Source organism: Chiloscyllium plagiosum, unplaced genomic scaffold, assembly GCF_037043375.1.
Source record: "Chiloscyllium plagiosum isolate Xiang-an unplaced genomic scaffold, Cpla_swu_hap1 HiC_scaffold_31, whole genome shotgun sequence".
Lineage (NCBI taxonomy): Eukaryota > Metazoa > Chordata > Chondrichthyes > Orectolobiformes > Hemiscylliidae > Chiloscyllium > Chiloscyllium plagiosum.
The window spans coordinates 22,955,827-22,981,506 of record NW_028270169.1 but is presented as its reverse complement, the minus strand read 5'-3'; the positions used below and the strand labels follow the sequence as shown (position 1 = coordinate 22,981,506).

Below are 25,680 nucleotides of genomic sequence, written 5' to 3'. Positions count from 1 at the left end.
TTCGTCATTTCCCCTTCCCCCACCTTATCCCAGATCCAAACTTCCAGCTCAGCACCATCCTCATGACCCGTCCCAACTGTCCATTTTCCTTCCCACCTATCTGCTCCACCCTCCTCTCCAACCTATTACCATTCCCCCCACCTTCATTTACCTAACGCACTCTCAGCCAGCTTCCCCCAGCCCCACCCTCCTCCCATTTATCTCACCACTCCCTCATCTCACAGCCTTACTCCTAATGAAGGGCTTTTGCCCGAAACATTGACTCTCCTGCTCCTCAATTGCTTGCCATTTGTTTGGCGTGAATGCTACATGCCATTTGTCAGCCTAAGCCTGGATATTGTCCAGATCTTGTTCCATTCGAACATGGAGTGTTTCAGAATCTGAGGAGTCACAAATGGTGGTGAACATTGTGCAATTATCAGCAAACACCCCCACTTTTGATGTTTTTATGGAAGGAAGATCATTAATAAAGCACGTGGGTTGTGCCTGGGACAATATTATGAGAAACTCATGTAGAAATGTCCGGAGCTGAGATGACTGGCCTCCAACAACCACAACTACCTTCCTATGTGCCGGGTTTGACCCCAACCAGTGCAGGGATTGCTCCCTGATATTCATTGATTTCAGTTTTGCTAGGGCTCCTTGATGCCACACTTGGTCAAATGTAGTGCTGGGGACCACTGAAGGATGCCAAGATCAATCATCCAGTTGGCACGTCTGGATGATGATTGCTGCAAATGCTTCAGCCTTATACTTTGGACTGATGTGTTGGTCTCTTCCATTATTGAGGATGGGGATATTTGTGGAGTCTTCTCTTCCAGTGAGCTGATTAATTGTCCACCAACATTCACAACTGGATGTGGCAGAGACTATAGAATTTAGATCTGGCCCATTGATTCTAGGATTGCTTATCTCTGTCTATCACTTGTTGCTTATGCTGTTTAGCAAGCAAAGAGTCATGTTTGGTTGCTCCACCAGGTTGACACTTCATTTTTAATTATGTCTGGTACTGCTCCTATTGTTATTGATTAGAAATCCAACTAGAACAGCTACATATATACAGTGGCTGCTCATTATCATTGACAAAAGCTCATGTAAAGGAGGAGGCTGTGGCTACTGGAATAGATCTGAAGCTGGTCTGAAACTAGATATCCTATGACAAATGGCTCACTTTCTGACTCCCCAATGTATCTATTCACAAGTCAGGTGTGTTATGGAATCCAATACATGCATTAAAGAGGCATGCGCTGTAATATTTGCATACCTTAACTTCAGTACACCTAGTCTACAGGATATACTGTGACAAGTTAGCAAGGCTGTCTTGGCAGTGCTTTCCAAACTGGAGACCTCCATCCACCTGGAAAGACTAGGATGACACATACATGAATATACCAAATCATCCATGTTCACTCTCAGGATAAGATTCCTGATTCTTTTTAACAATAAGTGGGCACCCTTGGTTAGGCCAGCTTTGGTGGCTGTGCCTAATTATCATTGAGAAGATGTTGTCGTGCCATCTTCTTGAACCACCACCATCCATATGGTAATATACTGCTTTCCTCCACTATCCTTGGGTCAAAATCCTGGCACTGCCTATCCAACAGCATGTGGGGGTATCTGCATCACATGGTGCTTTAATTGGCAGCTCAAGGTAGCTAGGGATGAGCTAGAATTGCCAGCTTTTTCTGACAGGTACATCCTAAAAATGAGTGAGCTACATGTAGGCAGTTATTCTTGTTTTTTTAAGGCAACGCTCTGCAAGAGCCACCTTTAATTCACCTGCAGAATCACTCTATTTTAAGAAAGGGCGCGACAGTTTGATTTCTGGTAGTATTCTCGTTGCTCCTTTAGAGGCAGCTTTAACACTTGCAAATGCTGCACGCTCCAATAAGCATTTAGTTTTGCTCTGGTATATTGAGTTTGTACACATTCGAGAAATCATTGAGACAAGTGCTACAAAACGAAAGCCATCTGTTTTGGCCAAAGTTCATTTGAAGTTCAAAGTTGCAGAAAACACGCACACACATGTAAATTATCACTTAATTGCAGCAAAAGGCTTTCTCCGGCTATGCCATGCTGAAAGGTTTCACATGGGATTACAGCTGTTTGAACTGTCTGTAATACCTCAACCTCTTGAAGGGTGGCGACTTTTCCACAATAAATAACTGTATGACTGCAGAGAGTGAGAGTGCTGTTAGCAGGTTTCACATTGCAGGAACAACAGAATATTTCAAATGTATCATCATTATATCAGCCCCTATGGTAGAACGATACTGCGAATTATTTAACTTTTAATAAATGACGTGCTCTGCGCATCTTGTTTCCTCACCTCTGTGAAGCTACAAACTTCTGTTTAGATAAACATTATTTTTGTTATAGTTAAATGAATAAAGAGTTGAGTGATGGTTAAAGATGCATGATTCAGCACTTTCCTAACTTACCTGTACAAGTTAAAACGTCCAACTCGAAGCCATTCAAACGCAACCAAGATACGTACAGACTTTTAAACCTTCAAATCTTTATTTGGTTCAGAACATGCAGCCATTGTTTAAATTGCAGCACTCCCTAGATAAAGGCACGGATTACTAACCTAACTTCAACCAAGTTTATGCAAATAATAGGATCGCTCTTGGCTGGCGACAGTGTCTAACATTGGACCCTTGTGAACCAGCTCACGGAGAGACAGAGACAGAGACCGAAAAAAAAATCAACAACCGTCCTCGTTTGCCAAAGTGTCGAGCGTTGTGTGTAAAACATAAACTTTGCCTGAGTTAATGTGACGTGAATAACGCGCTAAAGAGCTCTTTGGCAGCCAGATTATCTGAAAATCAAACCATGTGAGACAGCTCGTCTACAAAAGCTCTGAAATATGTTGGATTGCCCATATTTCCTGGGAGGTGTTGACCGGCCGAACTCAGGTCGCCCACAGCCCGAAATCAGCACAAGTTCAGGAGCAAACTTCTACCTAATTGTCCATACCCAGCGAGAGGTAAGTGTGTTTGTGTTTAGAGTAACCAACCTCTGGATAGCATTTTTTTTTTTGTTTTGCGAGCTGCTTTGGGAAAACGCGGTAAGTAAAGAAGTCTGCTGTTCGCAATTATTGCGCCCGAGTCTTGTCCCCATGGCTCGGTTACAGTTGAAAGAAATTGCCTTCCAAGTGCAGGGAAGTGACTGGACATGGTGAGGCTTCACAGTAAAGGCGACTTCTTACCATTACATTGAAAAATGCTTAACTCATTATATCTTCAAGGTAAGTGCGTGATTACCAGTACAAGGCAATTTATTGCAAAATGTTAATTGAGGGCATTGAACGAATGCAGTTGAAAAGGATTGTGTTCATCTACGTTGTAACAGTGATAATATCTTTTAAAAAACGCTTAGTCAGATGTAAAACGCCTCTGAGGTCGTAAAATACACGGTGCACTCAGTAAATGCAATTCTTGCAGTCCTGGGCGAATGCGGATTTAAATTGCGCTGCTAATGACTTTAGCTGTCACGGTTCTAGCAATAAATGTGAGTACAAGCACGGGCTTTTCAAACCTAATAAAGGACTGGGTGTGTTGTTTCACTTCCAGTTTTGTTCAGCCGCAGTAGCTGAGCTGGAACCCTACAACCTATAATCCAACTTTAATATAATGAAACACCTTTTACAGGATTTTTTTTTTAAAATTGGGACCGAGCTACAATAAGGAGTTCTTGGGTGAGCTGTTGAACATTTTGGTTAAAGTGGATGGTTTTTAAGGAATGTTCTGGGCGAGGAAAGCCAAGATAAATCAGCAGCGATTGATAATCAACACTCCTGGACTTCTCCCCGTTTTGATTTCGTACTTAGTGGAAATTCAACTGTTAGAAAACGAAACATCAATGCAAATAGTCCTGAAGATGCCCTAATGGACTGGGAAAGTTGACACTGTTTCTTCCTCCACAGATCATGCCAGACCAGCCGTGTTTCTTAGGTGTTCTCTGTGTTTGTTTCAGATTTCCAGCATCTGCAGAATTTTCCTTCTGCTGTTGAAAATAAATCCGAATTGACCGGCGGTGGTTTACAAGACGTGAAATGATCTGTTGATTTTATTTCTGAATTTCTAATTTCGCTATTATGTCGGTCACCTCTGCGGACGGGATGACGGTATTTCGTAGCCCTTTGCACTGCCTGGTGGGGGGGGGGGGGGTTGTTTGCGATTGCGCCTGAACTCTGTCTGACATTGCTTGTTTATATTGTTAGGCAGGAGAAAGTGAGGGCTGCAGATGCTGGAGATCAGAGCTGAAAATATGTTGCTGGAAAAGCGCAGCAGGTCAGGCAGCATCCAAGGAGCAGGAGAATCGACGTTTCGGGCATAAGCCCTTCTTCAGGAAGATTCCTGAAAAAGGGCTCATGCCCGAAACGTTGATTGGATGCTGCGTGACCTGCTGCGCCTTTCCAGCAACACATTTTCAGCTATATTGTTAGGCAGTCCAGATGTGAAGGCAGTTATTGCTATATTCGAGCCGACCAGTTAGAGAGTTTGCTTGTACAACCTGTACTTTTATGTTTTGATAACATTTCAGGACACCCAGATTCAACTTGTCAGCTGTGACTGCCCGTTAGTATCTGGAAGAGATCCATCAGCTAAAGCGGAATCTTAAAACAGGTATCGATAATCCAGATCTAAATCAGAGTCTAATACCTAAAACGATCGAACATAAAACAGTGGCTGGACATTAGGTTAAGTCTTGCAAATGCGAAATATATTTGGGATTCGTGGTTTTTTTTTCAGAACACCATTTCTCATCGACCGATCAGCACCAAAACTAAACGAAACGACTGCATTTACATTAAAGTGTTGGATGGGGATAATGTAATGTTACCCCCAGACATTTTAGCAACCTCGGATCAATAACAATGACATTGGTCTTCCAAGGATGGTGTGAAATTTAACGACCAGCCTCAAATCCGTCTTCATTGAGTTTGCAGTGATAGATATGACTCGGAAAACGGGATCTTTAAAGGAAACAGGGCGGCTGCCTTCCCTATCGCACTTTTCGATCAATCCTAGAAAGAATTAAACAAAAAGACCCACGGAATTGATTCAATGAACTTCTGTTAGCACAGTTAGGAATTTCCTGTATCACCCTGACAATTTATCAAGTAGTCCTCTTGCAGGGCTGTTATTCATAATTTAAAAATTGGACGTTTTGAACGTGTTGTTAGACTCTTGGGTCCCCAGTCATTTTAATGATGTTTAACAAGATCGGCCACAGCCATCTGCTCAGTTACGTCTGGTTTGTGTTGTTACAAAGTTGGCGTTTCCGTACAGATCACTCCACAGTGGACAGTTTCATATTCAGAAAGTTGTCAGTCCCAGCAGTTTTAAGACGAGAGTTTCAGAAGGGGTCGAGCAACCTAAAATACACGTAGATAAACGTTTCTTTCTCCGGAGATGAGCGAACAGTGGTCACTTACAGTTCTCTCGCACAAACAACGCATTGGTCCCAATTGAGTTTACACCGCGTATGTTGGCAAACTTAAGAGTATTTTTAAAAAAGCGTAGGCGAGACAGGCTATTATCCGGTGCGAACGTTTTTTAAAAAAAGTACCAATTCCTCTCGTTTATCTACATGTGTCGTACGGTGTTATCGTGTCACACAAACACTGCTTCGCCTTGTTGATATAGGAAACGCCTTAACTTTCTGTGCAAGAGCAGATGCTTGTTGCTTGTTTAATTCATGTTGACACTTTTTTTGTGTGTGTGTGTATACCATGTCCAGGTGAGCACGGAAATCCAGGCAGAACAGTGCAGCAACTTTAACCCGAGACTAGGGTACCACCCAGGGCGGCTTGACCAGTCCAAGCAAGGAGAGGTCTTGCTGCCAATGGACATCAGAGAGGTCCCTTAAAGCAGAGGCATGGCGGTGATTCTCCCCCGAAACAACGAGATCTCTCCCCTCAACTCCGAAAAAGAGGCGTCGGAGCCAAGTAAAGAGGAGGATTACAAAGAGAATGGCGCGTTGATTAAGAACTCCATTTCCGGGCACAAACTTTCGGAAGACGGCGAGAAGGCTCCCTCCGGCAGCTTGGAGAAAGGGGACACGGGCCGTATGTTCAATGGGTACTCGGCTGTGCAGAACCCGGGGGGACAGGACCGCCCCGGCGACGGGGACCCAGCTGCTCCCGTGGCCTCGGCTCCGCTGCAGGCGCCGGCCGCGAGCCGGGAAACCTGGAGCAAAAAAGCGGACTTTTTGTTCTCGGTGATCGGCTACGCGGTGGACCTGGGCAATGTCTGGCGTTTCCCTTACATCGCGTACCAGAACGGAGGCGGTAAGTGCTCGAATAACAGCAACGGGAGCTGCTGGGAAAGCCCGGCAACTCTGTGCAGGGTTAACGTTTCGGGGCTGTACGACTCTAAGTATTTATTTTGAAAATTACTATTGAATCTATTTCCACAATCCTGTTAGACAGTAAATTAGCAAAGTCCCTTTAAAACGATTCTCCTCTTCGTACCTCATGTTCTTTTGCCAGTTATCTTCAATCCGTATCCTGTGGTTACTGTTTGTCATCTATGTCACTGGAAAAGCCTAACCCTCACCCTAAACCTAAATTGGGTCAAATTACTCCATCCAAACCTTTCATGATTTTGAACATTGTTAAAATGCTGCTTTAGGGTGGCTCAGTGATAGGTTGGCACAGTGGTTCAGTGGATAGCACTGCTGCCTCACAGTGCCAGAGATCTGGGTTCAAGTCTACCCTTGGGTGACTGTCTGTTTGAAGTTTGCATATTCTCCTTATGTCTGTGTGGGTTTCCTCTGAATGTTCTGGTTTCTGCCTACAATCTAAAGATGTGTAGATTAAGTGAATTGTGCATAGTGTCCAGAAATGTGTAGGAGAAGTGGATTAGCCATAGGAAATGCAGAGTTATGGGGTATGTCTGGGTCAGATGCTCATTGATGGGCTGAATAGCCTGCTTCCAGTCTGTCAGGATTCTATGATTCTCTAACATTTTCACCAATCTTGTGTTGTTTGGCACATGTGATAAAAGACTTTTGTAAAAATAAGGTCAGTGAGCCCTTTCAAACAGGTTGCGGGGCTTTCAAAAGAAACTTTACTCAAACTATCATCTGAAGATGGGTCACTGGACCTGAAACGTTAGTTCTGATGCTGCCAGACCTGCTGAACCTTTCCAGCAATTTCTGTTTTTGTTTCTAATTTCCAGCATCAGCAGTTCTTTCAATTTTTACAAATGTTCATCTCTAGATTTCCATGTTTGTCAAATGGTAGCTAGATTAAACATTATTTTCTTGTCAAAAGTCTCACCCTAGACATTACTGTGAATACCCAGTTCTGATTTTTTGCGACAATAATATATTTTATCTTGCATTTTCCAGCAACTGACTTTGATCTGCCTTTTGCTTCCCTTATGAATGTTACTATTTAGTATTTATCAATATTAATACACCTATAAATATTATCTAAACAAAAGTGCATAGCGTGGTGTGGAATGCCTCCCCCACCACAAGTAACTAATCAGCTCACAAATTTTCCATAATAAATGGTGACATTAATAAATAATACTTATCCCATAATAATAAATATCACTTTCCCACTCCTGTTGTCAATAAATGTTGGTGATCTTATCTTACAATGGGAATTCTAGATTAAACTTTAGCTGGTTAACTCACTTAGTTTATCCCACTGTGTAGAAAGTGTAGATATAATCATATTCTAAGAATGACCAGTCTGCCAAAGCTGCTTCAGCGAGTGGATAGGTCAATACACTGCCCTACACGGTGCTGAATCAGACAGACCACAAAGGTTCAAGGCCAATTTTACATCGTTTGAAGTTAATCTGTGCAGAGTCCACACAAATGTTGTTTTCCTTTCTCAAGCTGGAGAAGCAGAGAAAAGATAGCTTGTTGGAATTTGCACTATTAATTATTATCCAGTGATTCCTGTTTAGGATGTAACAAGGTCAGCCTTGATAATGGCGATGTTTCTTTATCTCTCATTCTCTCAGTAATAGTATGTTTATATTTGAGCTCTCATTAAAACTGGTCATCTGTGTGAGCTTCTGGAAAACTTCTAGTGCGCATCGAGCTGTAGCCCAGCAACAATTGATATCTTTCAGAGAGTAGAGAGAAAACCAAAGGAAGTACATGCAAAATTTCGTTTTATGGAGTCAAGTTGCTGTTGCTGTCCCACTTAGGGAAAAAAGAAAACTCTGTGCATTTTGTAAGGGCACTATATAAATATAATTTGTTGATGACCTATGTGTTTTTAATTCTCTTGAAACATTCATGTTATCATTAACCTTGATTAAGCACACTGCAGTACTTGGCAGGAACTGCTATGTTAGAATCATGACCATGCTGAGAATTAAATATTGCACAAGCCAAGGATAGAAAGACAAAAATTTTACATTGAAAGCCATTTTGATCATACAATCAGCAATTTACATGGCATAAAATAGAAAAACCAAAATAATACATGTCACTCAAATTGACCAGACTACTAAATAGGCTACTGCACTGATGAAGTTTAGCAATGGATTAATTACATTTGGCGAAGCAATGTATTTAGACTTTATGTTTCTTTCAGTATTTATGATTGTGTATTTTATTAGAATTATATGTATCAATAGAGATTTCAGTTTTATATCAGAAAACTAGCCAGGACTGTAATAATCAATGTGACAATATACTACAGACAGGTTACAAAATGAGAAATTAAAAAAATACTGATAAGTGTGATTTGCATCCCTGGCACCTTAAATTATGTGATTGTTATATCATTTTTCCACATATCATTTTTAAAAAGAAAGTAAAAGTAAGGAAAACAAATCTTCATCCAAGGAGTTTTTTTAATCTCACCTGCTGCTGTAGGAACTAACTAATGATCAAACATAGCCAATTTTACAATTGACTGTTGCTTATTATCGACTCATAGTGCATAGACTGAAGCCATTTGGCCCCATAAGCCTGTCCAGCTTCTTGGCAGTGTTAACCAATTCACTCAACTTCACTACTCTTTCCCCATAGTGCTGCAGATTTTTAATTACATACCCATAGCCCTTTCCAACCTTACTATTGAATCCATTTCCACCATCCTTTCAGCAGATCACTACTTAAATACAGTTTTATCTCCCCTTTGGTTCTTTTACCAATTAATTTGATTGTGTGTTCTGGTTACCAACCTTTCTGTGAGTAGAAACGGCACACACAGGCTAATTATTAATCTTGGTTACATTTGTTTCGCATTCCCTGCAGGCGTGTCTGGATTTTTAAACCATTATATTATTGACCATCTTAATTGAGTTATATAGAGAATGTCACATCTCCATTGACAATGGCTATTTCTAAGTCATATTTATTTTCTGTCAGAATATGTATTCAAATAATTCACATCAGAAACAGCATCGCACTAGGCATCAATATATAAGATGATTCCCACTTGAATCTTACATTTGGACCTATTAAACCGTGGTACCAATAAAGAATTTGAGTAGTTGTTGGGTAAAGCAAAACATGTTAAGAATTGTTACATTTTTCCTTGTTACAATATGTTGAGCTTTGATTGTATTCTAAAATTAGATGAAGTAAATTTTTTTCTGAAGGATTCTGAGATGTAACTGTTCCTCAAGTATTTGTGATCAGTCACCAAGTGGTAGGAAGCATTCCCAACACCTCCCTTCTGCTTATAATCATCTCAAAGTTGTTTCAGAGAGGTGTCTACCTGCAGCCAGATATTAGTTCTACAAAAAGCCTGGTAATTAAATAGAATACTAAGCTATTAAATATGGACTTTTATTACAAAGGTAGTTTATTAAAAAGATAAATTATGTGATCTGTACTTGTACCTGTTCTTTAAATTATGTATAATGTATCATGTATCATGCTGAGTCTTCATGTAGCTAAGGCCAAAATACTGAATGATTTTCAGACGGAGCTAGGTATATTCTTGGGCTAAAGGGATCAACGGATATGGAGAGAGTGCAGGAACAGGGTACTGAGTGGGATGATTGGCCGTGATCATACTGAATAGCAGAGCAGACGTGAGTGACTGAAGGGCCAATTCTTATTCTTATTTTTATTTTCCACATTACCAAGTTTTTATAATTATAGACTCCCTGCAGTGTGAAAGCAGGCCATTCAGCCCTTCAAGTCCACACTGGCTCTTTGAAGAGCATCCCACTCAGACCCAATCCTATCCCTGTAACCCAACATTCCCCATGGCTAACCCACCTAACCTGCATATCGTAGGCAGTTTAGTTCAGCCAATCCACCTAACCTGCACATCACTGAATTGTGGAAGAAAAACCGAGCACCCAGAGGAAACCCACACAGATGGTTGCCCAAGGCTGAGTCGAACCCAGATCCCTGTAGTGCTAACCACTCAGCCACCTGCTGGTTACTATTATCTAATACACATCCAAGACTTAAAATGAAATTAACTTCAATGATGTATAACGTAAAGGGCAGAATCAGGTCCTTGGCTGATTTACACTTTTGGATATTGCACTACGATCATCATGAAATTAGCATCTTTTGGGTAAGGATTATACAAATACTTCATTTTATGAATGTAAAATCAAGAAATGTCAAGAAAACCAAAGCAAGATAATTTCATTGATTTTTGCTCATTTGGATTTGATGCAAATATTACTGCCTTAAAGTGAGCTCCACCTTGAGGTTCACAACACATTTCCAAGCCTATTAAGATCAAACATCCTTTTCTTTCCTGGTGGTTATACTTGTTCATTGCTTTTTTTCCTCCACTATCCATTCTGAGTGTGACTCCAAACAAGATTTATCTTTTATTGCTACCTACAGTTGTGGTTTAAACTTGGGTTCTCTACTTTGAAGTTTTGAGCTTTGCTATAAAAACCATTTCTAGTACTTAAAACTAAATTAAAATTTTCAGGCAACCATGCTGGGACTTGGGCTTGTGTTCATTAAATTATTCATAAAAGATTCTGAATTATTGACCTCTGGACTACAGCCAAATATACTTGATCCTAACAGTTATCTGGACGATTTACTAAAATTTGATAGCTATCTGGCCATTTTAACACAAATTCCAAAGGCCAGGGCTAAAATCATCACATCCTGGAGTGTATTAATTGTCTTTGAAATGCCTAAGATATCTTCACATTTTCTAAATTTCAGGAGCCTTTCTCCTTCCCTATGTCCTGATGGCAGTGTTTGGTGGCATCCCACTCTTTTATATGGAATTGGCATTGGGACAGTATCACAAAAATGGAGCAATTTCTATATGGAGGAAAATATGCCCAATTTTCAAAGGTAAGGGCAATTGTCTTACTGGCACTGAAATTATTCATGCTTGTTTCAAACTTTTTCCTGTTCATAGGTGTCATTTTAAGCAAAATGTAGTTTGAATAATAGTTCATAAATGGGTTTTGGGAATTGTGGATTGTTTGCTTAATTAACTCACAGGATATGGGCATCCGTAAGTGCCCGTGAGAAGGTGGTAGTAGGTGCCCTCTTGTACCATCCAGTACTTGGTATGTGGGTATGTAATAACCTGACTGGAAAGGAACAGTGTTTATTGTTCAACATCAAAATAGAGCCACCACACGTGGCATATGTAGGCTAGACCCTGACCAAGAGAGACAGTTCCTGCTGACCTGCTTTCATATTTTTAATATCCGGAAGTGTTATCTTACACAAGGTAACTTTTTTTGCCATCACTAAATGACTTTTTCATCCCTTCAATTAACCACCACTAGTAAATTACATGTGTTTCCAACTGAATATTTTAAGTGCAAATCCCCTTATGGACAATGCAAACTATCAGCAACAAGAGAGGGACAGGCCTACTTACATTTATATTTCCTAATCGATCTGTTCAGAGATATTACTATTCACCACTGCAGCAAGTGGGACCTGAACCTATACCTCCCAGCCCAGAGTTTGGGACACTACCTGTGTGCCACATGAGCCCTTCAGACCTGCTTTATTAAGTGTTTTTCTTATCAACCTGCTCATCAATGTTATTACACACCTCTGGAAGAGATGGGTCTTGAACCCAGGCCTCTTGGTTCAGACAATGTGTTACAAGAGCCTGACAACCTGTTTTTTAAAGGGCTCAGGTGATGAGTTCCTGTTAGCAGGCCATTGCCTCCTACCAGGAAACACATACTCAACAAGCTTCACGTGAAGATTAATTAATGATTCTCCATGGGCCTTTTAGGGGTTACCACAGTGCTGCCAGGGGAAATTTCAGGATTCTGACCCAGTGACAATGCAGAGTGGCTATGTAGTTACAAATCAGGATGGTGTGTGGCTTGGAGGTGCTGGTGTTCCCATGCATTTGCTGCCCTTGTCTTTGTAGGTGGTGAAGGTCACAGATTTGGAAAATGCTGTGAAAAGAGCCTGGGTGAGGTACTGCAGTGTACCTTGTAAACGCTACAGTCTGCTACTCTGGTTGGTGGTGTGGAGAGTAAATGTGGAAGGTGGTGAATAGGATGCCAGTTAAGTGGACTGCTTTGTTCTGGATTGCATTGACCTTCTTGAGTGTTGTTGGAGCTGTACCCATTTAAGCAAATGGAGAGAATTTCATCACACTCCTGATTTGTTCCTTTGACAGGCACCAGGGACTTACTCACCACATAAGTTCCAGTTTCTGACCTATTTACATTCCCACCACATTTATGTAGCCAGTCCGGTTTATTTTCTCATCAATGGTAATCCTCCAAGATGCTGTTAGTGAAAGATTCATCAAAAGTATTGCTATTGACCAACAAGTGACAATGGTTAGATTATTTTTGTTTCAATTAGTCGTCACTTATGTGGTGCTTGTGGGGGTCTTGGATAAACTGCAGAATTGGGCTGAGAGGTGGCAAATAAAGTTCAATGCAGCTAAATGTGAGGTGATGCACTTGGGAAGAATAACAGGAAGGCAGAGTACTGGGTCAATGGATGTGCAGAGGGATCTTGGAGCCCATGGACATAAATCACTGAAAGTTGCCCCACCCAAGTTGATAGTGTTGTTAAGAAGGCATACGGTGTGTTAGGTTTCATTGGTAGAGAGATTGAGTTCTGGAACCGTAACATAATGCTGCAAGTATACAAAACACTAGTGCAGCCACACTTGGAATATTGTATACAGTTCTGGTCATCATATTTCGGGGAGGATGTGGAAGCATTGGAAAAGGTGCAGGGGAGATTTACCAGGATGTTGCCTATTCTGGAGGGAAGGTCTTATGAGGAAAAGCTGAGAGACTTGGATCTGTTCTCCATTGGCAAGAAGAAGGTTAAGGGGATTTGATAGAGAAATACAAGATGACCAGAGGATTAGATAGGGTAGACAATGAAAGTCTTTTTCCTAGGATGTTGATGTCAGCTTGTACGAGGGGGCATAACTACAAATTGAGGGGTGATAGATTTAAGACAGATGTCAGAGGCAGGTTTTTTACTCAGAGTGGTAGGGTGTGGAATGCCCTACCTGCCAATGTAGTTAATGCAGCCACATTAGGGAGATTTAAACAATCCTTAGATAATCACGTGGATGATGATGGGATAGTGTAGGGGAACGAGCTGAGAATAGTTCACAGATCGGCGCAAGATTGAGGGCTGAAGGGCCTGTTCTATGCTGTATTGTTCTTTGTTCTAAATACTACTTGCCACTTCTCAGCCAAGGCCTGACTGCTGTCCAGGTTGTGCTGCATATGAACACAAGCTGCTTCGGTAGCTGAAGAGTAGCGAATGGTGCTGAGTATTGTGCAGTCATCAGCAAACATTCCCAGATCTGCCCTAATGATAGAGTGAAGGTCATTGAAGCAGTTAAAGATGGCTGGGCTTAGAACACTATCATGTGGAACTCCTGCAGAAATGTCCTGGAACTGAGGTGATTGACCTCCAACAGCCAGAACCATCTTCTGTTGTGCTAGGTATGACTGTAAACAGTGTAGAGTTTCCCCAATTCCCATTGATCCTAGTTTTGCCAGAGCTCCTTGATGCCCTACTTGGTCAAATTCAGTCTTGGCATCAAGGACAGTCACTCTCACCACACCTCTGAAGTTCAGCAGTTTTGTCCTTGGTTAGACAAAGACTGTAAAGAGGTCAGGAGCTGACTGATCCTGGCAGAATCCAAACTGAGTGTCGCTGAGCGAGTGCTGTTTGATGTCACTGTTGCCAACCCTTTCCAATACTTTGCTATTGATTATGGGTGGACTGGTAGAACAGTAAGTGGTTGGTTAGATGTGTCCTGTTTCTTTGTGGACAGGACTTACCTGGGCAATTTTCCACATTGTCGGGTACCTGCCAGCGTTGTAACCATTCTAAAACAACTTGACTAGTGACGTGGCTAGTAATAGAGCACACGTCACCAGCATGATTGCCTGAATGTTGTCAAAATGCATAATCTTTTCAGTATCCAGTGTATTTAAACTTTATTGATATTGTGTGGAATGAATTGAACTATTAAAACCTCAGGAGAAGGCTGAGTTGGATCATCCAGTCAGCATTTCTGGCTGAAGATGGATGCAAACGTATTGGCCTTGACTATTGCACTGGAGTGCCGGGCTGTCTTGTTATTGAGGATATTTGTGAAGCCGCCTCAACAGTTCTAATTATCCTCTACCATTCACTAGGTTAGATCAGATTACACTGTATGTTGGTTGCACAAAAGAAATGTCAAAAGTATATTTTTATAGGATAAAGGTTCATACTTCATACACCTAGGCACAGATGTTGAATTTTATGTATGTTCTCTAAATTTTAGTTCCTCCTGAATTCTGTTCTTCTTAAAAACCGAAAGAACTGCAATTGTTATAAATCAGAAACAAAAACAGAAATTTCTGGTAATGCTCAGCAAGTTTGGCAGCATCTGAGGAAAGAGAACTGAGGAAGGGGCACTTGACCCGAAATGTGAACTCTGATTTCTGTCCACAAATGCTTCTAGACCTGCTGAGCTTTTCCAGCAATCTCTGTTCTCCATATCCTATCTAGCACCAAACTTGTCACCTCTCTTCTCAATATTCTACGTTACTTCCATTACACCAACAACTAGAATTCAAAATGTTTATCCTCTATTTTAAATCTTCTCCTGGTTTTACTCTGAGATGTGTTCCCACCGTGGATCGTCCAACGGATTCTCCATTTCCCCGTTCTAACAAATTGTGTATCATCCCTCTAGAGAAGCTTGGTGCGGTTTACAAGGTTTTTATTTGATAAGTAAGCTTTAAAGTTGCCTCTGACCATCAATATTATTATACACATTGCTGATGCAAAGCTAAAGAATATCTAATTTGTCACTCGTGCATGAAGATATGCTAGTTACAATAAACACAGACTTAGAATCGCAGGTTAAGTCATGTTCTGCTCCTACTGTAATTGGGATGCAAGTGATGATTGGCTTGAATTTAACCCACCCAAAACCCACTCCATTAAAGATAACAAAAATCAGGCTCAATAACTCACTTTGGACCTTTAGCCATTGCTGTCTGGTTATGATAAATGAAATTATCATATTATCTTTAAACAGCAGCAAAAGTCACACTTGAACATTGCAAACGTACTTGCTGAGAATCTCACTGTAAAATATTTGCCTCATAGAAAGTAGCATTAAAACACAATATTGAGTGCAAGTTAAACCCTGCTTCATTAGAGCTGTATAACCATTTTATTATTCTGCTCTTCAGTTGCCAAGCTTTGGAGGTCAGGTAATAACTGAGACCATGGTTGATTTTTTTGTAAGTAGAATATATAACTATTATAATGGTTCTTCAGTCTCTGCTTTTTCTAGTTTCTTTCAAATATTATCCCCTTTCATTCTCTGTAGGGATTGGATATTCAATCTGTATAGTAGCTCTATATGTTTCCTTTTACTACAATACCATTATCGCCTGGGCTGTGTACTACCTCTACTCATCATTTACTTCTGAGCTCCCATGGACCAACTGTAACAATAAATGGAATACTCAGAACTGCACCAACTACTTTCTAAAAGATAACGTCACCTGGAACAAGTACTCCACTTCTCCTGCAGAAGAGTTTTATATGTAAGTGCATGTAACTCGACGCTGCGCTTTGTGCAAGATAACTCAGCCAAGTTAAGGACCTGGCTTGCCAGTCTATTTCAGGAAGCTGGAGTGTAGATAGAAAAAATGCTTCCAACGTTATGCCATCCATTGACCCTTGGCAGAGTCAGCCCAAATCATTGTCACTTTAAAAGCAAAACAGCAAAATCCATTTGTCAGAGCTTGACTAAGGTACTGTTGTCAATCCATTTTGATTTCCATCATTGTCAGCTCAGTCATGATGGGCTCAATGGCCTCCTTCTGGGTGGTACTGTTCTGAGTCTATCCCAATAGACAGAGAGTAGCACTTCCGTGATAATTTATAGTAGCACGTAGTGGGACTAGAGTGTTTTGGGATACCACCTTTTTGCCTGAACTTTTTTCATAGCAGCAGAAGTCAGCATTTGCTGCAGTTGAGAAAGAAGCTGTGAGCCATTGTCTCCTTCAATCAAGGAACAGCAGAGCCAGTATCATTAAGTGCATCCTGTCAGATTACTTTGAATGCGTATTTTATTGCAATCTACAGTCCGACCCCATCACAGCTGATCTTTACAATCATCATCAGCTTCTTCATAAACTGTCAATACATTGTTCACACAGTACGATGTACGATTGGGATGTATTTCATCGAGAAATCCACAAGTTTGTATATGGTAAATGGGAAATCTCATAAAATCATCATTGAAGCATTAAATGCTTCAGTTAATTATAAGAAGATATTTTTGTAGGTGATTAATTGTCGACATCTACTTGGTCAGAATTGCTTTCATATGCCCTTTTGGCTCTTGCCCAGCTCTAGCCTTCATATTACTTTGCTTTGGCACTGGTTTGGCTTCATCCGATTACAGTTTTTTGTACAATAGTGATGTTGTTTATTGATTTTTCAATCTCTCATGTGAATAGTTATACATAAATCTGTGCTGCCGTCAGTAAGGAAGGTTTCTCCTCCTCTCTTCTACCACTTTCTCACACTAACAAGTGGCAACAACATTATTCTCTTTCTGCATTCCACAACATACTGCAGCTTAACTAAAAGCATTTTCCATTCTGTAATGTTTAGAAAACAAGCCACTGTGTAAAGTTGAGAAGATATGTTGGATTCTGGCTGTGAAAAGATGTTACTGCACTTATCTATTCAGTCATATTTGTGCCTAGAAAAGTCTAATTTGATGAAATATGTGGATATATTTTATTATAAACACTCAAAAGAGGATTTTTTTGTTAAAACCACTAACCAAGTCAACAGAGCAGCAAAAGTAGGAAGGGATACTGAGAAGGCCAGATTTAGAACAACCTGAGTTAGAACATAGAGCTGGGGAAGGTTTGTTGGTGGGGGGAGGGGGGGGGGGGGGAGAAGGGGGAGTGGTGCTATGGTCATGGTGATATTTCAAAACAAGAACAAGAAATTTGAAAGCAACTCATTAGAGGACAGAGAGCCATTGGAGTGTGGTGTGGACACTTCCATCACAGATCTTACCCTGTATTTTAAAAAAAACATAGGAAAAATGGAAGGGATTCGTGTTAGGGTTCCGCCAAAAAAAATCAGCTAAAAATCTAGTTGGTGCTGAAATTCATCTTAAGCAACAACACAAAGAAAGCACTTTGAAATCTGGTTTACACTTCACCTGATTTCCTGTTCCAATGATAGTTGCTTCTCGAAGGACATTAGTGAATCAGGTGGATTTTTACAATGATAGATACCATTAGGCCATCTTTTAATTCCAGGTTTTACTTAATGCAAACCTTACCATTTTAGCCTAGTTGGTTAGATGACTGGTTTGCAACACAACAATGCCATACAGCATAGGTTCAATTCCTGCACTAGCTAAAGGTCCTACATTCTTAACCTTGGCTCTCACCTGAGGCATGGTGACCCTCAGGTTAAACTCATTAATAGTTTAATGAGAGAGCAGCCCTGTAGCCTTCTGTCACTTTGGTAAAGTTTCCTTCATCACTTGCAAAGTCAACATTTGTTGCCCAAGTTTAATTACCTCATGGAAGAAGGGGAATGAGAGATTGTGAGAAAACAAACTCAGTCCGCGAGCACGGGACTAAAAGAAATGAATGATGCATTTTGATTGCAAATTTACATCTGAAACATTAATTGTAATCTGTGACATTTCTTTTCATTGCAGTCGCCAAGTACTTCAGGTTAACAAATCAAGCGGATTGGATGACCTGGGTGGCATCTGCTGGCAGTTAGCACTTTGTCTGTTCCTTATATTTGTTGTGGTGTATTTTAGTATTTGGAAAGGTGTAAAGACGTCTGGAAAGGTAAGTGAACCTAAATCATATGAAAAGAATACTGTGGGTGTGTGCCTGTCAATATCGCATCCCGAGTTTGCTTTTTTGTAATATTCTGTATAATTTTGTAATATAATGGGCTATAAGTATCATTGAAAAGCTAGCGTTAATGCACATTACTAATTATCCTTCAGAAGCTGGTACTGAGCTGCCCTGCTATAGTCCATCTGATACACGTGCACCCACTGTGTTGTTCAGAAAGGAAACTGGTCAAGCAATAAATGGGACCCATTACTGTGTTTATAAATCAAATGTAGAGTACTAGATAGAATAATTGGACACAGGACTAGCAATTGAAGAAAATCAATATTGTTTATAATGAGTTGATGATTCTTGATAAAGTTATGTAGGCCATTCCAATAATTTATTTTAGCTAAAGTTTGCAGTTAGTAGCTACATTTTAATTTGCACGAGTTACACAGCAGATGTAAACATGAACAGCCAATTCTGTGTGGATTTTAAAACTTATCAAAGAAGTCATTAACTTTCTTGAGTGGAGCAAATGAAACAAAATTTGCCTAGAGCATATCATCTCTGGACATGAAACAAACATTGTTATTAAGCAGTTATTGTTTTCAATAAACTCAGAACATTTATGAAACCTAATTCCGTCCGAGAGAGAGAACATTTGTGGCTACTCCCTCAAAGGTTCTTATTTTTACTGCTGCCAGAATGCCCTCATATCTGTCTTTTTGCAGATATTTCTTACTACCTCAGTGGTGTCATATTTTTGCCTGTGATCCGGTTTTTATAGAATCAGGACTTAAATGTCTAATTCTAAATGTACAATTTCAGTTGTGGCATCTCTCTGGAACAGGACCAAAATGCACTTGTAATGGTCACACTGTTTTGAGGGGATCAATTCCTCCATTGATTCTCTGACAACTCCTGTCGCCATTTGTCACTTATCAAATCATGCACCGACCCAGTTCTACAACATATTTGACTGCGCTTCCACTAAATTCATGTCAAGATTACAAATGACCAGGGATCTTGGCTGTTCACAACGATTATGCTCTTGGCCAAAACAATCTTGGTTGCGTTTTGAATAATCTTATCTCTTTGTCTTTGTCTTCGAAATGGCTGTTTTTAGCCAAAAGCATGAGCTCTATTTCCAAAGGAACAAAATGTAACCATGTGCAAATGATCCCATGACAATTGTAATTTAATACATCTGTTGAAACTCCTGAAAAAAATTAAAACTCCGTTTACTTCACCTCATTTAAGATAGAACTTACACTTTACTTCCATTGTCAAGGTCCAAATCCCCTTTCCCAAGTTTAACACTCCAATTTCCAATCCTAACTCGAACTGTGTCATGGGGGCATTCTCTTTTGTACCTGCCACAGGCTGATATTTTTGATGCTTGCATTCACCCCATTAGCGATTATGTTTAATACTGAACTTCTGAATTATTTTTAATTGTGTTTCAAAATATTTTATCACTATGCTTGTAATTGTAATTTAAAAAACTGCAAAATTTCCAACTTTACATTCACTTCTTTGGGTTTCTCCAGTTCTATTAAAAAAACCTCTTGCATTGGCGACACAAATATCTCATGTGAACTGAAGAGGCTAAGTGTGTACTGTACGTTATGTATTTTTTGTCGAAATATTATTAATCACAAACTTGAGTTCTTGTGATTCACATTTTAGCAACTAAAAGAGTCCGATTCACACACTGACAAAGGGGAAAATAATACCTTGATTCCAATGGTGTCACTCCAGACTCTCTCAAACGCAGAAGTGTTAAAAAGCTGTTCAAACTGAGGATATTTTCCTGGTACTTGCCCTTGACCAGCGAGTGGAGGAGGGTGAAAAGCTTCTGTTTACACCAGACAATGACATTGACCCAGGATGGGGTAGAGATGAGACCAAGTATTTCCGATCTCTGGAGATCTGCTGGCTCTGAAACAGTTGCAGTGAAGCTCGGCTGTGTAGTATGAATATGGGATCCATCTTAGAATGTGATCCAAGAATGTGATTGCTCACTTCTGTCATAGAAAATTGATATTGTCTCTGCTGAAGGAGTGTAGCTGAGCTCTGATCTTTCTAAGTAGGGGTGTAAATGTGGGTGGCTGTATGGAGCCAGTCCATGGTCTCTGGTGACAAATGTTGTTGTTAATTTCTGGTGAAGCTTACATAATGGGTGACCCTAGGTATTATCCTGGTGGCATGAATTCCCACAATTCATTGGATAATGAGGAAACCCATCAATTTCAGAAGCTGCCAGCAGTGGACAACATAAGCAGTAGGTGCAGGAGTGAACCATATGTCCGTTTCAACTTGCTATACTGCTCAGTTTGATCAAAGTTGACCTTTTGCCTGTACTCCACCTTCCTAGCTGTTCCTCACTTCCCTTGTTTCCCTGAAAAAAAACAGTCCATCTCAGTCCCTAGTTCGTTCAACAATGGAGCATCCAAAAACACTTGGGGGTAGAGAATTCCAAAGACCCACAACCCTTTGGGTCGGAAAATGCCTCCTCGTTACAGTATAAGGTATTCAGTCCCTTGTTCTGAGAGAGTGCACCCATGTTATACATTCCCCCAGCCAGGACAATCAACAGCAGAATGTCTAATAGTTTCAGAATCTTGTATGTTTAATCAGATTCTTGTATTCAACATTTGTGATTCTTTTAAGCTCCAGAGAATATAGGCCCAATTTACTCAACCCCTCAACATAGGTCAACCCCTAATCCAGGCACCAATGTAGTGGAGCCAGTGGATGGCACAGTGGCTCAGTGGTTAGAACTGCTTCCTAACAATTCAAGGGGCCTTGGTTCAATTCCAGCCTTGGGTGACTGTCTGGAGTTTGCACATTCTCCCTGTGACTGCAGGGTTGCTCCAGTTGCCGTCCAAGGATACACAGGTTAAGTGGATTGGCCATTGTAAATGCAAGGTTACAGGGCTGGGGAGGAGTAGGGATGGGGGACTGCTCTTCAGAAGGTTGGTGCAGATTTGATGGTAGAATGGCCTCTTTCTGCATTGTAGGGATTCTTTGATCCTTGTTATGCTGTCAACAAGGCAAAATTTTTTTTCTTAAAAATGGAATCCAAACGGCACACAGTAATGCAGCTGAGGTCTCATCAAAGATTATAATAACTACAGGAAGGCCTCTTATTGTACTCCAATCCCCCTGCAATAAAGGCCAATCTGTTCTTTGCTTCCTAATTGCTGCTGTACCTGCATGTTAATTTTCCATGTTTCTAGTGTGAGTAAACTGAAGTCTCTCCAGATATCAGCATTTACAAGTTTCACTTATTAAAAGACATTCTGCTTTTCTTTATCACTACCAAAGTGAATAGCCTAACACTTCCAAAATCATACCCTGTTTGCCACCCTCTTGCCTACTCATTTAACTCCTCCATCTGTCTTTACAACCTCTTTGCATCCTCCCCACAGCATTCATTCCTACCTAATTTTGCATCATTCACAATCTTGGATACATTACTCTCAGTTTCTTTGCCTAAGTCATTAAGGTAGATTGTAAATAAATGAGATCCAGCACTAAGTCTTTGACACTCCAGTCATTACAAGCTGATAAATTGAAAATGTTTCATTTATCTCTACTCTTTGTTTTCTCTACATTAACTAATCCTCCATCCAATGATAACGTATTACCCTCCACTCCATGAGCTCATAACTTATATACACAGAGAAACCTCGATTATCCAAAGGACACAGGTGGGGATTATTCATTTGGTTAATTGAATTCTAGACAAACAAATGCAAAATAACATAATTTAGCCAAGCATCGGGACCTTGCAATCTTGCCAGATAATCCAGGATATTTGGATAATCGAGTGCCAGATAATACAGGTTGCTCTGTAACCTTTTGGTGTCGGACCTTAGTGATTAGCTTTTCGAAATCCAAGTATAATACATCTACTGGTTCACCTTTGTCTTATTCTATCCAGTAAATCCTCAAAACCTTTAATAAAGTTGTCAAGTACAATTTCTCCCTCTTAACACTGCTTACTTGGTTTGATCATGCTTTGAAGAATGAGGTGGGATCTTATAGAAACATATAAAATTATGAAGAGAATAGATAAAATAGATGCAGGAAGCATGTAAAACTGGAACGAGAGGGCATAGCCTCAAAATAAGGGGGAATAGATTTAAGACTGAGTTGAGGAGGAACTTTTTTACCCAAAGCATTGTGAATCTGTGGAATTCCCTGCCCTGTGAAGCAGTTGAGGCTGCCTCATTGAATGTTATTAAGTTGAAGATAGATTCTTGAACAGTAAAGGAATTAAGATTTATGGTGAGTGGATGGGTAAGTGCAGCTGAATTCATGAAAAGATCAGCCATGATCTTATTGCTTGGCAGAGCAGGCTGATGTCCTACTCCTACACCTGTTTCTTACATTCTTATTTTCTAAGTACACAGTTAAGGCTCCATGATGATTGACCTCTGGTCTATGCCCCCCAACAACACACCCTCCCTTCCCGGCACTCTCCCCTGACACTGCAGGAATTGCAAAATCTGCGCCCACACCTCCTCCCTCACTTCCATCCAAGGCCCCAAAGGAGCCTTCCACATCCATCAAAGTTTCACCTGCACATCCACCAATGTCATTTATTGTATCTGCTCCCGATGCAGTCTCCTCTACATTGGGGAGACTGGACGCCTCCTCGCAGAGCGCTTTAGGGAACATCTCCGGGACACCCGCACCAATCAACCACACTGCCCTGTGGCCCAACATTTCAACTCCCCCTCCCACTCTGCCGAGGACATGCAGGTCCTGAGCCTCCTCCACCGCCACCCCCTCACCACCTGACGCCTTGAGGAAGAACGCCTCATCTTCCACCTCGGAACACTTCAACCCCAGGGCATCAATGTGGATTTCACCAGTTTCCTCATTTCCCCTTCCCCCACGTCACCCCAGCTCTAACCTTCCAGCTCAGCACTGCCCTCATGACCTGTCCTACCTGCCTATCTTCCTTTCTACTTATCCACTCCACCCTCTTCTCTGACCTAACACCACTATCCCCACCCCCATGTACTCTATGCTACTTTCTCCCCATCCCCATCCCCCTCTCATTTATCTCTCCACTCTGCACGCACCCTGCCTCTATTCCTGATGAAGGGCTTTTGCCCAAAACGTCAATTTTCCTGCTCCTTGGATGCTGCCTGACCTGCTGTGCTTTTCCAGCACCACTCTAATGTAGACTCAGATTTCCAGCATCTGCAGTCCATGTTTTTACCCAGAATGCATTTGTTGTATGTCTTAGCTCTTGCATCATTTCCTCCACAAAATGCTTCCTGTCTTTGCCTCTAAGAAACCAGTGTTTTCTTAAAATACTATTCTTTTTAAACCTCATTGTCTATGATGAGCTCTTATTGAGTTCTCATTTTCCAGGCTAGCTTACTCTTGCATTCTACTTTCTTCATTTTCACTGGTTTATAGACTCCGGATCTTCTTCCTTCACATGGATCTTTGCAACATTGAACCTGTGCATTCAATATAATGCTACCTTAACTTTCTTAGCAAGTGGATATTTCTTGCTTTCTTTTTGGCTTTTAATGAAATATATTTTAGCTGAACATTTTTCATTGTCTCTTCAACTACTTCTCACTGTTTATTTACCCCCATATATTTTAGTTTATTTAAACAACCAACCTTAACCAGCTCCCTTCTTATACTACGTAATCCACTTTGCTTTAAGTTTCAGAATTTTGCTTAGGACCAGAGTTATGGTGCTGTCCTACTTAAAATGGAAATCAGTTATATGTTGATCATGTTTCTCAGCAGCTCCTTTATTATGAGCTTGCTAATTAACGCTGCCTCACTGCGCAGTACTGGATCCAAAGTGATTCTGTTCCTAATTGATTCCATTATGTATTGTCCTCGAGAACATTCTTCAAGTCCAAACACCTGCCTATCTTTGCCAATTTGATTGGGGCCCCTTATAATTGAAACACCCCACAATTGTTCCATTGCTTTTGTTACAGTTTCAGCTATTTCTTGCTTAACGCACAGTTCACCAGTTACTAATGTTAGGGGGACCTCAAAGTCAATATTTTTTTTATATTTCAACATGAATATTGATTCTACTTTATTATCTTATGAGCCTAAAACCTTTCCATCTAATGTCCTTATGCCATTATTTACTACTAGGGTTACTTCTCCTTTCCCACTCTGCCTGTCTTTTCAAAATATTCTTTACTCTATAATCGCTACAGCCAGGGTCTCCTTGTGACCATGGCTTTCAATTTTGGGGGTAATTAGAGCGAGTTTGGAAGTAGAATGGGAAAGGGACCACTAGGAGGACATGCCTCCAGGTGGGCAGGCCAGAGACAAAGAGCATATTTAAAATGTACAAGCCCCGATAAGGCAACTTCCAGGAAAGAGTGCAACTCCCCAGAGACTGCACTTTGTCCAAATATCCATGTGTAGAGGTCAGTGAAGATTGCACTCCAGGGAGGCCAACCCTAATCTCCATCCCCGATCTCTGCTGTTCCTAATCTCTACGCTGTGCTGGAGGACAAGCTGAGACCAATGGGATCTGGTGGATATCCAGTGGCAGTGGTTCTGAAGATCACTGTGGCTATCAACATCTATAGCTGTTTCTAAGAATGCACTGGAGATTTTGTTTGGAACATTCCTGTCTGCAGACCATTGGTACATCAAGGAGGTGACTGTTGCTGTGTTCAAGGTGATGTGCTATACTGCAACTATTTGGAAAGTCAAGCAGAGAGGCCCGTTGGCTTTGAGACTGTCGCTGGATCTTGTCAAGTGCAAGTTGTCATTGACTGAATGCACATGACCATCAAAGCTCCCATGGACCCGACAGAGCCTTTATTAACAGAAAGGACTTCCATCCCAGGAACTGGTCTGCCCCAGCAGGTGTGTGTCCCATTCAGAGGAAACTGTCACAACACCTACCATGGATCAGCCTGAGCGAGCAGTCACCTGGCCTTGGGACTTCTAAAGTTATGAATCAGGAGCCTAGATCAATCAGTTGGAATGCTTCATGTCTCCGTATAGGTTTCATGTATGAAGATGGTCTGCTGTGTTCTGAACAACTTTGGAACATCGTCACCATTGCACCTCTGACATTGACCATATATAGGAGCAGCTGGCCAGTCTGAATGAGGGATCTTTGGTCCAGAGGCAACGTGCAGTAAGCTATGTGTGTAAACCAACTTCAGGACATCTTAACACACAGCTGGTTCCTGTGACCTGTTTTGCCTTTACAGAAAGATTTCAATAAAGCCTTACCTGTTTTCACTTGCAGAATCCCTACAGTGTGGATGCAGGCCATTCAGCCTATTGAGTCCACACTGACTGTCCGAAGAGCATCTCACTTGTCCCAACCCTATCTCTGCAGTTCCCAATGGCTAATCCACCTAGCCTTGCA

The 25,680-nt window shown here is 41.0% G+C and overlaps 1 protein-coding gene across 5 annotated transcripts in view; it reads left to right on the top strand.

Moving 5' to 3' along the window:
• Window positions 1-2,535: 2,535 nt before the first annotated feature.
• The window catches only part of slc6a4a (solute carrier family 6 member 4a), a 58,927-nt gene continuing 35,782 nt past the window's right edge, over window positions 2,536-25,680 (top strand). The window contains exons 1-6 of one of the 5 annotated variants that reach the window (XM_087977342.1): window positions 2,536-2,989; window positions 4,549-4,631; window positions 5,749-6,298; window positions 11,140-11,274; window positions 15,776-15,995; window positions 18,149-18,287. In XM_087977342.1, coding sequence (XP_087833468.1) covers window positions 5,887-6,298; window positions 11,140-11,274; window positions 15,776-15,995; window positions 18,149-18,287 — 906 coding nt within the window. In that variant the 5' untranslated portion in view covers window positions 2,536-2,989; window positions 4,549-4,631; window positions 5,749-5,886. Of the gene's footprint in view, window positions 2,990-3,027; window positions 3,251-3,362; window positions 3,701-4,548; window positions 4,632-5,748; window positions 6,299-11,139; window positions 11,275-15,775; window positions 15,996-18,148; window positions 18,288-25,680 lie in introns of those variants that run through there. The other 4 variants (XM_043718424.2, XM_087977340.1, XM_043718425.2 and 1 more) reach the window with 4 other exon arrangements.